Below are 17260 nucleotides of genomic sequence, written 5' to 3' on the forward strand. Positions count from 1 at the left end.
TTTCACTCCCGACCTGGCCTAAGGGCAGCAACAGAACCCAGAAAGGGCCAATCTTCATTAATTACTCATTAACTTCTTTGACCCTCTGCAGCAACGACTTCCCTAGCGAGTTACTTCTGTGCCAGACAAGCTAGGCCAAGGAAATCGATCCCACCCACAGATGGTGAATGAAACACACTCCACCTTCTGGTCCTGCTTTATCCTAGGTTTCCTGACAAACTGCATGTAGAACTCGACTGCCCAACAGTGACAGCTGCTGGGGAAAACAGGAAAGTGAACAAAATTATGAGAAACCAACTAACTAGCTAGCACAGGGATTTCTTCTAGCCCTAATCTGCACCTTGATACTTTGTGGTCTCTAGCCACAAACCCAAGTACATTTATTTTGTGAGAACAAGGTGATTGCTATGTATAGCTGTTCTCTTGCTGTTGCAGTCCTCATCCTCCCAGCTCCATTTCAATTCCCACCCCCACTGCTCACTATATTACATAGTTTAGATTACGCGAGCCTCTGTGCAGGAATCTGTTATGGTCTTTGAGGTGTCCTGCACCCCTTTGGAATTGAACCAACTAATGAAAGGGGGCCTAGAATTCAGTTATGAAGAACCTGCATTAGTGCTCCCTGTTCTTGGGCTCTGGTGCTCACCAGACCTGGATGCAGGGAGGTTGGGTGGGGGTCCATCCTATGACTGGAAAGGGCAAATTAGTGGGTGAGCATTAGCTGGCTTGCCACTGTTCTGAATAGGAATATATTTGTAAATTTGGGGATGGTGAATGGGGGGGAGGGGGAAGAGGAGTGGGGTATTTGTAGGATGCCCACCCCACTCTGGGGTTACCCTTTTTTTTGGTAACAAGATTTTATGAAACTTCCTTGATTTAACAGCCAAATGGGCTTGTTCCAGCCTAACTACATAAAGCATTTAATGCTGATTTATACCCACTGTTCAGCCAATCCAGCACTCTGGCCCCACTGTTTTATGGTTCACATTCACTTCCTGTTAAGTGTGAATGAACCCACAAGAACAGCCCTGAAGGAGAAAGAGTCTCATGGCAGATGCAGGAGACAGGGACATACAAGAAAGCACGGTACCTAGTTTGGCGTCTTAGCAGTGTCTTCTAACAGGAGCTGAGCCAGGGCTCCTTGCCATAGGAATCCCATGGAATGAATTCCAAAGCAAGCCCAAGCATTAGACTGCTTACTCCAAATTCATTTACCTTGGCAAGAAGCATCTGTTTGCACAGGTGAATGACTGACTGGGTGACTGACTGTGCACAGCTGCTACAGCCACAGTGCAGCAGTAACAACCATCTGTGACAGCTCAAACAGCCCAAATTGAAGCACAGGAATCAGAGATGAAAAAGATTTAAGAGGTCACAACTAATCCCCCCCGGGAACCAGAGCAGGATTGCTCTCTATGGTGTGTGCTCCAGTGCAGTTTTAAGTGACACATTAGGAGGCTCAAAATCCCTCCCCTTGGAAGGACTATAGAACAGCTTATTACATCTCATTGCCAGAGTGTTCTGAGAGCCTTTTTTTTTTTTTTTTTTAATTTCACCTCATTACTTCTACTGACACACCACTGAATTGGCCCAGAGAACAGATACTAAGATAGTTAGAAGAAAAGGAGTACTTGTGGCACCTTAGAGACTAATAGATGTATTTGAGCATAAGCTTTCGTGAGCTACAGCTCACTTCACTGGATGTAGCTCACAAAAGCTTATATTCAAATACATCTGTTAGTCTCTAAGGTGCCACAAGTACTCCTTTTCTATTTGCAAATACAGACCAACACGGCTGCTACTCTGAAACCTGTTAAGATAGTTAGCTGTACAGTGGAGGTATTATGAGAGGGGAATTATTTGGCCAAGAAAGGAGATGAGTAAAACACACCTGAGTGTCGGTTTCAAAGTTATAATGTTGTAACAAAAACAAGTCAATCCGGTCTTTTTTCCCTTCTGTCCTATGAGACCAGAGGGCATTTACTTAAAATCAAGGACCAGTAAATTTAGACCAAGAAAGGAAGTAACCATCATCATGCAGTCAACTTGTGGGAGTCACTCATATAGACAGTCAAAAACTGGGGCAGAGATTAGAAAGAGCAGACTAATTTCATCACCACTACCACCTGCTATACAAATAAACAATTGAGATAATCACAGCTCCTGCTTCTGAGAATAAGCTGATTACCTGCGGAGAGAAGGAAAAGAAGAGGATTTCCTTCCATCAAACATCCCTATGAACAATACTGCTCAGCTGGTTACATGCACCAAAGTAGGAGATTTCACCTTTCTCTAAAAGCATCAGGCAATAGCCATTGTTGGAGAAAGGATTAGACAAGCTTCCTCTGAAGTGGCTGGTACAAGCCATTGACAGACAGGATGCCAAACTAGATGGACCATCGGTCTGACCCAACATGGCAACTCCTGTGTAATATATCAGAGTGGCTGGACCAACAATCGGAGCCAGCACAGACAGTGTCTGAAGTGCAGATTCAGCTGAGCTGCTCTGCTCCACTTGCCACATCTGAAGTCTGTAAGACACTCACTTTCTAGTACAGCAAATACTACATTTGGGGGTGATTAATATGACCCTCCTGTGCAGAGCACAGATATACTCTCAGGCTGAGCTCTGAATGCCAGATTCAGCATAATGGGCTCTCTGTAAAGGTGCAGGCTCTGAAAATGGTTTTCAGTTACCTACTTGCTCAATGCCACAAGAAGCAGTGTTTCTCATGGTACGAATATGAACTGCATCGGTTTAATAAAGGTCATGTATTCAAAACGAGCCTGGAAGTGCAATCCTCCCCCATTAAGATAAGATATGCTGCTGCAAGGCCCACCCTAATGTAGCTCCAAGATAAAGCCTTCACCTTCCCACCCCTGTGGTTGCAGTCTCTGGGCCCACTCTTCATAGGTCACACTATTCCGAGGAAATAAACTATCACTGCTGTTGTTCATGATTGCTATGTGCCAATCCCCAGGGTGGGCACGGCCCATGCTGCAGTCACCATAGTAGATCGGTTGCATGCTGTAAAGTGGACATTGCAGTACATTCCATGCCCAGACATTCCAAGCAGTGTCTCAGTCAGACCACTCCCGAGAGCACAGTTTGCCCAATAGAATTACTATTCAACATCCTCTCTCCCTGCTCCACCCTCTGGACAGTCCACCCTTCCCTTTAATGGGAAGGATCTCTTCCCTAATCCCTCCCCACAGACACACCTTCAGAAGTTACCTCTGATACAGCAGTAATGCCTACTGAAGATTGTGGGGAAGGGGGATAGTTCATCTTTGAGATCACAGATGGCCAAAGAAATGACCAAATCATGAAAAGGTCTACTCTGGAAGCACCAGGCAGCTCAGACTAGATGGGAAGGGTTTAACAAAAGACTGAAGAGGAAGGCAATGGAAAAAATGCATCTTACCTCCTAAGCGAATCCTCCTCAGAACTTTCCTCAGGCATTTCCTGGCTTAAGGCCTCCTGTGATACATTCCCAGGTCTGCTCGAAGCTGACTGGCTGTAAACTCTCTCCCAGTGCCCTGTCTCCTGGTTAAAGACCACTCCCACAGTCCTTTCCTCCTGTGGGTTGGAAGAGCTTCCCAGCTGCAGCCTGCTAGAGGTAGGAGCTCTGCCCTCGGTTCTCTCTGCAGGCTGCGCCTGGCTGCTGCTTGGTGGCACGCCATCAAATGTGCTTTGGACCTGCCCTGATGGATAGCTGGGTGTGCTTCTTTCCCAGCGTAGTGTGTCATTGTTAAAGGTCAGCAGATTGTGACAGGCGCGACAGCGGTTCAGGTGGCCCCGAGACAAATTGGAATTGTTTTCACTGCTATGTGGAGTCTGCTGGTGGGAGGGACCTGGCCTATCAGGCTCAATGTTGTTGTTGAGCATTTCTTGAGCCTGTTGCGACTGGCTGGGCTCCCCACCAATCCCTTGATCTAGCTCTTGAAGTCTGTCGTACTCCAAGAAGAACCGTCTCAAGTCACACTGGAGCTCATTGCGGATGCTGGCTGGATTGCTTGGGCCAGCACTACCACTGCTGTCTGCTTCAGCCCCTGGTGCCAGGAAGCCCCTCCCTTCTGTAGCAGATGTATACACCGAGGACTGGGAACCTCCCTCCTGCTGTCTGAGCACTGACAGCAAACTCACTGAAGAGGCACTGGTTCTAGGTGGAGGCATGGCTTCCAACTCCGAGCGAGAGCCCATGTTCAGCACTGTTCTAGTCCAGTCGGACCCTCCTAAGCCAGATGCCATCTCTCTCGCAGACTGGTACCTGGAGGGATGGCCTGACAAGGGTCCACTGAGGGATCTGCGAGTGGGGCCCAGGCTAAGGTTGCGTAGGGTGTTACCAGCAGTGCTGCTCTGAACAGTGCTGAAAGCAGAAGGCCTGTTAAGCAGACCCTGCTCCTGCTGCGTTGTGGACACCTGCTCTGGGGGTTGGTATGGCTCCGTCTGCACAGAGGAAAAGGAAGTGCCAGTGGCCCCAGAGGAAGTGGAGGGGGCATTTTCCTGGTGCGGGAAGAGAGAAGAAGGAAGTCTTGCACTAGAGCATCGACTGCAAAGGCACAACATCCCCAGGTGCTGACAGCACTCTGTTGTGGGGTAATTGACACGCTCACGGAGCCTGGTGTAGGCTGATGCTCTGGTGTTCTCGCTGGCTGGAGGCAGTGGTGGAGGTGGCGGGGGTGGCGGGGATGGCGTGGCAGAATCTTGCCCAGTGTTTTGCTCTCCCACCTGGATGCTAGAGGAGCGTGAGGACAGCATGTGCAGGAAGTTGTGGAGGAGGGGCGTACGCCTCACAGGCTGAGACTGGAGAATAGAGCGCTGGCGATAATGTGGCATATCTGTGCTATCCACAGGGATCTCCACCTCCTCGTCACTCTGCAAGGGAAATCACCAGAGCTCAGTCACCTCACAGCAGAACCCCACAGTAGTGTTAAAGGGGGCAGGTGATAAAAGCCTGTAGATAGGCATAAAAAAGGACTAGATGTTTGGGGGGGGGGAGGGGAGACATGGAAAATTACAATAGGATCATAAAAGCAACAAGAGGGAAATCAGTGGGGGGAAATCTACTCAACATCTTAGATGTCTATACACAAATGCAAGCAGTGTGGGGAATAAACAGGAAGAACTGGAAGTATTAGTAAATAAGATAAATTAGGATTTAATTGGGTACACTGGGGACACTTAATGGGGTAAATTTCATGACTAGAATATTGAACAGGGGGTATAGCCTGTTCAAGAAGAACAGGCAGGGGAAAAAGGAGGAAGTGTTGCAGTATACATCATGAATATATACACTTGTTCTGAGGTCCAGAAGGAGGTGAGAGGCAGATCAGTTGAAAGTCTGAGTGAAGGTAAAAGGTGGGGAGTGGGGGGGGGGAAGGGAGGGAAGAGAAATAAAGGGTAACATCATGGTAAGGGTCTACTGTAGACCACCAAATCAAGAGGAGGAGGTGGATAAGGTATTTCTAGAACACCACAAATATCCAAAATACAAGACCTGGTAGGAATGGGGGACTTTAACCTCACAGTGAGCTGTTTGAAAACTAATATGGATATTTCCAGCAACTTCTTGGAATGTACCAGGGACAACTTCTTGTTTCAGGAAGTGGAGGAAATAACCAGAACAGTCAATTTAGACTAGATTCTGAGCAGCAGGGAGAAACTGGTTGTGAATCTGAAGGTGGAAGGCAACTTGGGATCAAAGATTTCATGATTATAAAGAAAAGAAGAAGTGACAGCAGAAGAATAAGGACAATGAACTTAAAAAAAAAAAGCAGAATTTAAAAATCTTGGAGCTGGGAAGGCAACGTAAGGAGAGTTGGCAGTTTCTCAAGGAGACAATATTAAAGGCACAACTGCAAACTATCCTGACGTGAAAAAAATTAGGAAGAACAGAAACAGGCCAACATGGTGCTATCAGCAGCTCTTTAATAACCTGAAAACCAAAAAGGAAACTTACAAAAAATAGAAACATGGCTGAATTTCTAAGAAGGAGAAAAGACAATACAACAAGCATAGAAGGACAAAAATTAGAAAGGCTAAGGCACAAAATGAGTTACAGCTAGCAAGGGACATAAAAAGCATATGAAGCTCTTTAAATAAATTAGGCCCAAGAGAAAGATGAAGGAAAGCCTAGGTCCAGTATTTAGTGGAGAAGAGCTAATAACTGATAACATCAAGAAGGCAGAGGTGTTTAATACTTACTCTGCTTCAGTCTGCACTAAAAAAGTTAATGGTGTTATAATAAGGAAGAGCCAGCATGGATTTCTCAAGAAACAAATCATGCCAAACCAAAATTTCCTTCTTTGACATGGTTTCTTTCCATAGTGGACAGGGAGAAGCAGTAGATAGGATATATCTTGATTTTAATAATGCTTTTGGCACAGTCCCACATGACATTCTTATCAGAAAACTAGGGAACATGGTATAGATTAAATTATTATGACGTGGGTGCACAACTGATTGAAAGACTGTACTCAAAGAGTAGTCATCAATAGTTTGCTGTCACACTGGGAGGGCACATCTAGTGGGGCCCCCCAGTGGCTAGTTCCAAGGCCAGTACTATTCAATATTTTCATCAATGACATGGATAACAGAATGGAGAGTATGCTTATAAAATTTGGAGAGGACACCAAGTTGGGGTTGATTGCGAGGAGAGAACTAACATTCAAAATGACCTTTACAAATTGGAGAATTGGTCTGAAATCAAGAAGATGAAATTCAATAAAGACAAGTGCAAATAGTGCATTTAGAGAGGGAAAAAAATGCACATCTACAAAATGGGGAATAACTGGGTAGCTGATAGTAGTGCTGAAAAAGATTTGGGGATTATAGTGGACCACAAATTGAACGAGAGTCAACAATGTGATGCATTTTTGGGGGGGAGAAAGAGCTATATAGTTCTGGGGTGTATTAACAGGAATGTTGTATGTAAGAAGTGGCAGGTAATTGTCCCACTCCAGTTGGCACTGGTTAGGCCTCAGCTGCAGTATTGTGTTCACTTCTGGGTGCCACACTTTAGAAAAGTGTGGACCAACTGGAGGGAACCCAAAGGACAGCAACAAAAATGATAAAAGGTTTAGAATCTTAACCTATGAGGAAAGGTTAAAAATTAGGCACATTTAGTCTTGAGGAAAGAAGACTGAGGGGAGGCCTGATTCCAGTCTTCAAAATATGTTAAGGGCTGTTATAACAAGGATGGTGATCAACTTTCTCCATGTCCACTGAAGATTGGACAAGTAGTAATGAGCTTAATCTGCAGCAATGGAGATTTAGGTTCGATATTGGGGAAAACTTAACTAGAAAGGTAGTTACATTCTGGAATAAGCTTCCAAGGGAGATTGTGGAATCCCATCATTGGAGGTTTTTAAGAACAGTTTGGACAAACACTTGTCAGGGATGGTCTAAGTTTACTTGGTCCTGCCACAGTGTAGGGGGCTGAACTTAATGACCTCTTGAAGTCCCTTCCAGGTCTACATGTCTATGATTTTATAAACGTAACTAAACAAAGGGAAGCCAGCTACAGCCCACAGACAAATAAGGACACAAACTTCTTCCAAAAGGAAAGCAGAGACACTATCCTTGGGTTGCATGAAGCTATCTAGCCCCTAATCCATAAGGAAGCCTTGTATGGACCCTGACAAACCCCATACCTTGCAGTTCCACAATACGTCAGCCAACACCTGGCAGATTCAACCCCTGTGGGGCTCAGGCTAACAGTTCTACAGCCTAATCAAGGGCAGTGAAGTTGCAGCAAAATTCTTCAGTCTGATGTCATGAAAAGTGCCAAGAAGGCCTTTGCAAACGTAGCAGGGATGGCTCTGGTGCCCCGCATCCTGCGGCCGGATCAGAATGGAAGTCACTGTCTATAACAACCAGGGGCTGGGAGACTAAAAGTAAAGTCTCATGTGCATGTTCTGACCATAACACAACAGTGTGCACACGACCAATTTAGATGAGACACAGAACTTTGAACTCAGGAAGGCATCCAATTTTAAGCAAAGCATCAGGCTGCCGAGCAACAAGCTCTGGTTAGCACAGAGCTCCTTGATTGATATTATTCTCACCTGGTGGTTAGAAGGGTTGACAATCGCTGTGAGCAAGTAGTGTCCCAAGGGATCGAACCGTACCAGCCTGAAACAAGAACAGAGTCAGAGGCTTAGTTGTCAGTTGGCATTTCACACTGACAGAGAAAACCAGATGTTCCAGGGGTAACAGATTTCACACACACAGGTTTATTCGAGTAGGAAGTTTTACATTTCTATAGCAGCACCTCTCATTCTGAAGTATTCCAAAGTCCTTCAAAAATGTCATGTATTAAGAAGTATTCACCCACCCCTTAAATATAGCTCTCTCCAAGGTGAAGACTGCAGCTGTTCAAACAGCATGCAGCAATCCTACGCAACAGTTTAGGAGAGGCAGTTCCCATATCCAGCTGAAACTGCTAGGGAAATTTATGGCAACATAAATAAGCACCCTAGAATTTGGCCAGGAAAGAGGTGTTAACATCTCTTGTGGAAGTGCCTGGGGATCTTTAATGACCACGGATTTTTGTCAGGACCATGTTTTTTAGTCATTCAAAAGAATGAACCTCCAGCAGCATAGCACCATTTAGCATCATGCTGGAGTATTGGTTCAGTACGGACTCCAAGGGTAGGAAGCTCTCTTCCCATAGTATCCGTCTCTCCCATCCGAGGAACAATCATACTTAACCCTGTGTTGCTGGTGAAATCTGAAGATCAGTCTTACAAATGCCAACCCTATGGCAAAGCTGGGAAGGATCCCATAGCAAACAGCCGCCTAACTAATATTTGTTCGTATTTCCGATCTAATCTTGTTCCTTTAGTTTTATTGTTCACAGCCACTGATCCACCAACTGAGCAGGAGCACTGAGAACAATGCTCCAAGTAGCTGAAACCAAGGTCAGGGTGGAGGGGCAGTTACCTTCTGAGTGTCCTCTGCCCCAGAGAAATGGCTACATATTCCCCCACACTATGCCATTTCTCATGCTGGAAGTACAACTGTTCTACTCTCCTGGGAATGAGCACTCACCGGACTCGCTCCATCTCACTGGCTGTCTTCACCACTGCAAAGGGTTCTCGACGACTCCAGTCCCAGAAATGGATCTCATTGGCTGTTGCAATCAGCAGGAGCTGAGCTGTAGGATGAAAAGCCAGGGATGCAATGGCATTGTTGCTGTCTGTGAACCAGCTCTCGCTTCCACCCTGGAGTGGGAAAGGGGGAAATCATCAGCTAATTAACACACAACAATTTTAGGCAACAAGTTTTCTCTGTCAATGCCACAGACCCAAACCAGCCCCAAAACTCCACACATAGCATGGAACTGCTGTACTTCTGCTGCAACAAAAGTCATCATCGACTCTCACTTTACACTGTCGTCTGACTCTACAGCCAGCACACAGAACGCCTGGCAACAGTGACCACAGACACACAGTAGGTAGTTGTGCCTCAGGTCACCTGTAGAACACCACACTCCAGAGCACTCTGCTAGACAGAACAGATCATTTGTCTGTGCATCAACCACTGGGCAAGTCACCAGTGGAGAAAACAAAAACAACAGCATAGCACTTTTCCTAGGGCAGAGTGCACGTTATTCCCCATGAGACCAGCAACAGAAAAGCAAATTTTTTTTATACGAACTAAGAGGGGGTGAGCCCCAATCAGAGCCCTGTAGAGCTCTGAAATATGGCCCACACCACCCATCAATACAGATGTGTGGCCTGGAGAGGAGACAATTGCCAGCATGCCATGTGGCGTGGGTGTTTAAATCAACTAAAAAGTTTGTTGGAACTTTATGGTCTCCAGGAGTTTCATCTCCATATGAGACAGGAGGGTGACTGCAATCTGTTCCGTTGTAACACATTTGGTACAGTTCTCAGAAAGCTGCGCCAGAGCAGTTCTCAGCTGGGCAAAGATTGGGTGCCTCAAGCGCAGACAAAACTGCTGCGCTACAAATACTAAACACTTATGTGTTTCAGGAGAGACTTACATGTAAATCCCAGATTCTAACCTCCCCATCTAGGCACCCTGAAGCAATGAGTCCCGGGATAGTAGGGTGAAAGGTCACACACCACGGTGTGCGCCGATGTCCAACCAAAGAATGGACACACTTGCCCGTTTTCACCTCTGTGATGTAGATATTGTGATTCACGTGGGTGGAAGCCATAAGGGTCCTGGGAAAAGGAAAGGATAGAATTAATGCTGGGGAGGGTGGAGAAGAGAGACAAACAACATGATTTGTTAACTCAACCAGCTCCATCAGAGTATTATTATTATTTATTATTTGTATTAAGAATATGCAGATGCAGCCCAGACTCAGGTACATCCACATTTTAGAAATCTAGCCCCTCAATTCTGTCACTGAGAGAACCCTACAAATATATAAGGGCTAAAGCTCAGAGACATGGCACACAACCAAATCCTTCCTCCCTCTCACCAGCTGGTCCAGGTCAAATGACACTGAGCTTTCTTCCCTCGTTTTCCAATTCATCCCTCTCACTGCCGTGCCCTCACCTCCCCCCATCGTCCCTACTTCCAAGACATTAATCCTGAATCATTCTGTCCGGCTTTTAGACTATCAATTCCTTCAGGCAGGCACTCTGAGATTTGGCTCAGGGCACTGGTACTTCATATAAATAGTTTTTCGTGACACAGTTTGCTCCCCAGGCCCTCCACCTAACTCCCAGGACAGCTTGGTAGAGCCTCTTCCCTGAACACTGTGCAACTCTGAGGCGCACTCAGAAATTAAGTGCTAACTGTGTATCTTCGGCTGCACAGCTGGATAGATGACTTATGTTCTTCATCTCTGCAGCACAGAAACCTGCAGTGTCACATCTGCTGCCAGCTCCTGGTCTCTCAAGAGGCACGAGCCTACACAACCTTTGCTGGCATAACAAGATGTTTAAACAAGTAACAAAATAGAAGTCAGTTACCTATCTGGGCTGAACGCCAGCAAGAACGTGGAACGTGGGCTGTCTGGTAGCTCAACTTTCTGAAAAAGCCAATGGAGCAGGAAACATGAGTGCCATATGATCACAGTCTCAACTCTTATCCAAACACAGACAACACAGGGGACCCCAAAGGAAGAAAGAATTCACTCCCCTACATGCCACCCAGGAACTTGGATGGGTCAGATACAGCACATCCAGGGGCCATATCTGACACAAAGTGGAACATACCACAAAAACACAAATATTAATCTCAAATCCCCACCTCCAAACCTACTGGGACAAACCCACCCGCCAGGTGTGTCCTTCTGCCCCATGACCTTACCTTGCCCTCCCATTTCATCCATCGGGTTTTATCCTCCACCAGCTCCTGCAAAAGCCGCTGAGCACCCAAGGCTTGGGTGCCACGTTCTCTGCCCCACAGGATCCGCACAGCATTCTTCTCTGGTACAACCTTCATGGCTCTCAGTAGCCACTGTTACACTAGGGACCGGGATGAGACACCAGCGGGTTCCAGATCACAACAGCCAAGAAGCTACAGATAGGCCATCCACGTCTGAAGAGGTTGACTCATGGAACTCTAGAAAGAGGAGAACTATATCAAAGGCAGCTTTGGCTTGGGTGGAAAGAGGAAGGCTTCAAGACCTCATCCACCAGTTCCACTACCCTCAACCACTACCCCATTTCCTTTCTTCCATTGTCAAGACCCTGGGTATTTCATGATTCTGCATCCAGAGATTTTAATAACCCATTCCTTGGAGTTATACCCCAGAATCTAAACTTTCATCTTTTCCACAAGGTGACTTGCAAAGGAAGAAAATTGGACTTACTCCCATTTTTGCTTCCCTGCAAATGGGATATAGAATGAAGGCCTGAAAGAGGTTCTCAAAAAAATGCTTGTTCTGTCTTAAAATAAAAATTAAATACAAAAATAATTAAATAAATATTCAGGTCCTGACTATGCTGGATGAGTTGATGGCTAGAAAATGAGTATAAATGACAACACTGTATGCAGCAAGAGAGTGGAAGTTCAGCTGTTAAGAGGAAAAGGGATTTTTTGTCAGACTGTTTAAAACTCTTGTTTTTTGCTCATACAGATTCAACTCTGACCTGTTAACATTTTGAATACAAGAAGTCTCTGTTAAATATTCGTGACTTTAGTTACTTATTAGAACTCGCAAACTTCCTTTTTGTACTCCTGCAGGTACTCCAACAAAAACAGGGACGATAAGGATTGATGTTCCCAATATATTTTTGTTTAAAATGAAGCAGAAAAAAAACCCAAACCTTTAAAAAGCCTTTGGGGCCTTTTTTGTGCATCAAAAAGAAGCAAAGGACACAAGCTATTTAAAGAAGGCTTTGCAAATCTCTTCTGTAATAAACATTAGTTTCTACCCATTCCGGTTACAAAAATGTATTCTCTAGGTGACCCAAGTGCAAACTGACTGTGTTCTTCTATTCCAGCTCTAGAGAGAGCCCAAAACAGTAGTTCAGAGAGAACTGCCTGGTTAATCACAATAGTTAGGTTTCAGAGTAGCAGCCGTGTTAGTCTGTATCCGCAAAAAGAAAAGGAATACTTGTGGCACCTTAGAGACTAACCAATTTATTTGAGCATAAGCTTTCGTGAGCTATAGCTCACTTCATCGGATGCAACGAGCTGTAGCTCACGAAAGCTTATGCTCAAATAAATTGGTTAGTCTCTAAGGTGCCACAAGTCCTCCTTTTCTTTTCAATAGTTAGGTTGAGTTCAATCTATCACATGAATGCACTTCTCACAAATCCAAACAGCCTTCCCCACCAATATGTGCCAAAAGCCATTTGAGGAGCCAGATAAGCACACACCTCATCATCACATGATTTTCAGTTCAACGTTCTAAAACATCTCTAACAGGAACACCATCTGTGACACTGGGTATGTCACTTAGCCTCTCTGCAGTCTCCCCCTCCCATTCCCCAACTGCTATTTGTAAGAACAAGGTAATTTACATAAGGCCATGTCTACACTATAAACTTCGGTTGATACAAGTTGTCAGAGTACAGCCACTCAAGTTTGTATATTGCTGGAGCATATACATACTTGGCTGCTTGCATCAGCGCTACACGTACTCAACAGGAGTGCTTGTGTCAATGCAAAGCGCGATGTGCCATCGGTAGATATCCTAGTGTCCCATGGGCCACTGTCCAGCACAATGTCTTTTGGGAAATTTGCAGTATGTTGGGAGTTAAGTTCCTACCATACAACTTTCTCCATACCATAATGTCATCCATATCCCAACATTTTCACACTTTATTAAAAAAAATCCCACAAACCCCTGTGACCCTTTTCAGTGTCTGTCATCTCTGACAGAAGCATGGAACCAGCAGAGCTCTGCACTAGTCTCATGAACACTGCAAACACAGGGTGCATGATTATGCTATATTTTCAGACATGCAGGAAGGAGCATAACAACACAGGACATGATTTCAGTTTGCTGAAGACAGCAAACAAACAACTCCAGGTTGTCGGTGGCATTCACAGAGCAGATGCAGAAAGTGGAGTGCCAGTTCTGAGCCCAAGAGATGAGCACCCAGTGGTGAGATTGCATCATACTGCAGGTTTGGGACAAGCAGTGGCCCCAGAACTTTCTGATATGAAAGGCCATATTCCTGGATCTGTGCACCAAGCTTGCCCCATCCCTCCAGGGAAGGGTCACCAGAATAAGAGCTGCATTGACAGTGGAGAAGCGAGTGGCAATCGCACTCTGGAACCTTGCAACACCAGATTACTGCTGATCAGTGAGAAATCATTTTGGATTATGCAAATGTTTAGGGACAATCATCTCCTACTATGCAGGCCTATCATTCTTGGTAAAGTGCAGGATCTAGTGGATGGATTTGCAGCAATGTGGTTCCTGAATGGCGTTGGGATGACAGACGACACACATATCCCCATTTGGTGCCAGCCCACTTTGCCACAGAGTACATGAGTAGAAAAGGCTAGTTTTCCATGGTTATGCAAGCACTGGTGGATCTCAGGGGATGCTTCACCAATCTCAACATGGGCTGGTCAAAGAAGGTGCCTGACGCTCACATCTTTAAGAGCACAGGACTGTTCAGAAAGCTGGAAGCAGGCATTCTTTCCCAACTGACAGACCACCACTGGTGATGTTGAAATGCCAGTAGTGATTCTGGGGGACCCACCCTAGCCCATGTTCCACTAGCCTGTGAAACCATACACTGACCACTGAAATAGCACCAAGGAAAGATTCACCTACTGGTTCAGCAGGCGCAGAAGGACTGTTGACTGTACTTCTGGCAGACTGAAGGGACACTAAAGGTGTTTACTCACTAGAATGGATCTCAGTGAGCAAAATATCCCAAAGGTTATAGGTGCCTGCTTTGTCCTGCATAGTATCTGTAAGGCAAAGGGGGGAAAGCTGCCACCAGGATAGAAGGGGCTGGTGGAGTGGCTGTCTGCTGACTTTGCGCAGCCAGACACAAGGGCTTTACAAAAGCCCAATGTGGAGCAATGCAGCTGACAGTAGCATCTTGTGCTGGAGTAGGCTCTGAGCTGAGAACTTTGGGTGCTCCTAAGAATGGTATAGTGTTTGCTGTACATTTAAAAATATGATCGTGTTTTCCTGCACCTATGAATTATGTGGTGCTGTACACTTACAAGCACCTTGCGCTTTGAGTACCACTATGCATTCTGCAATGTGTTGGGAACTAATGATGATAATTTTATTCTCCAAAAATATAACTGAGTGAAAAAAACAGCGAAGAAAAACACAATGTGCAAAAATACACAGGCAATGTAATGCACTTTTTAAAACAAATGATCAGAGTGGAACTTTAAAATTGCGAAGGCAGCAAACGTTTCTGTCCATTTCAGTGCACAGATGTAATCCATTGGGGCTGCATATATAACAGCCATGGTTCTCACAAGTCAGTGTATGTGAAGCTATGATTTTCCTTGTTGTAGAGTGGTAGGAGGAGGATGTGGCCTGTATTCACATGTGGTACGTGGGGGTGTAGGGAACAGCAATCATGGAGTTCTCCAAAGACAGCAAATGGCAGGGAGTCTGGGATTTTTGGACCTGTAGGTGGATCAAGCTCTGCACCATTTGGGTTTGCTGCCGGAAAAGACTTCTTATGTCCTTGTGCACTTCCCTCTCCTTGTGTGCTGGAACTTTCTCCTGTCCTCTTTCTTTCGCCATGCTGTTGGCCATCCTCCAAGCCCTTGGTTCATGGTTCAATGCAGCACTGGCTTGCCGGATCTCTCAGAATATGTCCTCCCTTGTCCTCTTCCTTCTCCGCCTCATCAGGATCAGGCTTTATGCAGGTGTGGAGGGGGGCACCCCTCAAAACCACCAGGCCAGAAGCTGCTGATATAAACAGACATGTACTATTGGATTTACAGTCACAGTGGAAAGCCAAAGATCCATTTAAAAACTCCCTTCCCCTATTTCCAGAAACACTTAATAAGAAATATTTATTGACACTTTAGCTTTGGAGCGCCTTGGCACAGCACCGCTCTCCAGACCCAGCCAGGGTGAGTATTGCCTGACAAAGGTGGGGATGGGGAGATAGGATTTTCTGTAACATGAAGAGCAATAAAATTTTGGTCCCTATTCCCTGGATATGAGTATAGGGGAACAGCACTGAATATTAGCATTATTTTCAACAGGCAGTGGTGGTTTTTAGCAGATCTCTCCTGAGGGTTACAAAGACACAGAGAACATAGCTGCTACTGGTGTCCCACAGCTGCCCAGGCCTGTTTGCCGCTAGCCTCTTTACTCAGCAGTGGTGCCAGCCAAAGTCATTGGGAAGTGGCATGGGAAAATGTCCTACCATGGAGGAAGAAATAAAGCTGCCATCCCTAGAAACCTTTGGGAGCAGATTGCAAAGTATCTCCAGGAAATGTTCATTGAGATCTCTCGGTAGGATAAGAGGGACATCCCTATGTGCATAAACAAAGTGCTTTGTGTGCTCCCACACACCTAACCCAGCAGGGGCAATGAAAAGCAGATACCAACTCTACCTCTGTTTGCTGTTCCTCTACCTCTTCTTGTATGAGTAAAACAGTGAAAAGTCTAAACCTGTGTCTTGTTAACTAGGGGAGGGGCCAGGCACCATCTTTAAATTTAAACATTGTAAGGAAAAAAAAATGCACGCACTTACCCAAGTTCCCTTCCCCTTCATCAGGCTCATCAGTGCTCGCCTGGCTAGACTGTGGCAGAGTCCCAAACAGGTCATGACATGGATGAAGCCCACCTGCTGTGTCTCTTCCCACTGCTGTTTACAGCAGGGATCTCTGCTTTGGGGTCCTCCAAGGTATCCATGGTAGTCTGCAGGGTGCTGGTGAGATCCCTGCCAAGTATGGCATGTAGCCCGGCAGGTCAGCGGCTCAGCACTAGATCGATTTTTGGCCTCCCTGGCTTTGTGATATGCCTGCCACAGTTCCTTCACTTTCCTGCAGCACTGCTGCTGATCCCTGTCATAGCCCTTTGCCTGCATCCCCTGTGTAACCTGTTGAGAGACGTCCGTGTTTCTACGGCTGGTCCATAACCGTGTCTGCACAGTCTTCTCCTCACAGGCCCAGGAGACCGAATACCTCCTGTCTAGTCCAGGCAGAAGAGCCTCTAGACTGAGCAGTGTTCTTCACTGCAAGGTCCGTGAGCCAGTGGCGGCTCCCACTGACCCTAAGTGCAGCTCGCTAAGTTCACTCTAAGCCGCGCAGCCATGCAACACGCAATAAATAGCCGTGCAGCAGCTCTAAAAAGGACCTGGAGAGGAGAGAGATAGGGGGCGGGCAGGAACTGGGGAGGGGAGCAAGTTGGGGCTTGCAGGGCTGCTGTAGGCCTCTCCCCTGGCCCTGGAGCTCCTTGCTGCCAGAGGGGAGAGAAGGGCCTCTTCCCCATGAGCTCTTCCCAGGGAGAGGACACGGGGGAGGGGAGGGAAGGGGAGCCTGCCAGCACCCCAAACTCCTCATTCTTGCTCCCCCCCCCAGAGCCCGCACCCCCAGCCAGAGCCCTCACCCCCCCGCCCCAGCCCTGAGCTCCCCTCCTGCATCCTGAACCCCTCATCCCCAGCCCCACCCTGCAGCCCTCACCCCAACCCTGGGTCCCTCCCACACCCAAACCCCTCATCCCCAGCTTCACCCTAGAGGCCTCACCCCCCAGCCAGAGGGGAGAAAGGAAAACAGAGGAACAAACTGACCAACGAACGTTTGGACTGCCTTACTAGGATTGTGATGATAGATTACAAATACTGCATGAACAAAGTCAAGGAGGAACAGGCACACTTTCGC

General features: G+C 46.4%; 1 protein-coding gene and 1 long non-coding RNA gene across 10 annotated transcripts in view; both read right to left on the bottom strand.

The window, feature by feature from the left end:
- AMBRA1 (autophagy and beclin 1 regulator 1) overlaps positions 1 to 17260 on the bottom strand; it is a 199053-nt gene that overhangs the window by 164359 nt on the left and 17434 nt on the right. For all 9 annotated transcript variants that reach the window (XR_012159410.1, XM_078853294.1, XM_078853296.1 and 6 more), the window contains 6 exons: positions 11297 to 11551; positions 10957 to 11015; positions 10014 to 10197; positions 9056 to 9228; positions 8071 to 8137; positions 3426 to 4879 (listed from right to left, as the gene is read on the bottom strand). Coding sequence is in view for 8 of the 9 variants with exons in the window: in XM_078853294.1 (XP_078709420.1) it covers positions 3426 to 4879; positions 8071 to 8137; positions 9056 to 9228; positions 10014 to 10197; positions 10957 to 11015; positions 11297 to 11431 (2072 nt within the window). In the remaining variant the exon portion in view is untranslated. The remainder of the gene's footprint in view (positions 1 to 3425; positions 4880 to 8070; positions 8138 to 9055; positions 9229 to 10013; positions 10198 to 10956; positions 11016 to 11296; positions 11552 to 17260) is intronic.
- Positions 12707 to 16902, bottom strand: LOC144930704 (uncharacterized). The gene is made up of 2 exons (XR_013636016.1): positions 16132 to 16902; positions 12707 to 15335 (listed from the first exon to the last, which is right to left on the bottom strand). It is a non-coding gene; the product is annotated as an uncharacterized LOC144930704 (long non-coding RNA).

Source organism: Lepidochelys kempii, chromosome 6, assembly GCF_965140285.1.
Source record: "Lepidochelys kempii isolate rLepKem1 chromosome 6, rLepKem1.hap1, whole genome shotgun sequence".
Taxonomy (NCBI): Eukaryota; Metazoa; Chordata; order Testudines; family Cheloniidae; genus Lepidochelys; species Lepidochelys kempii.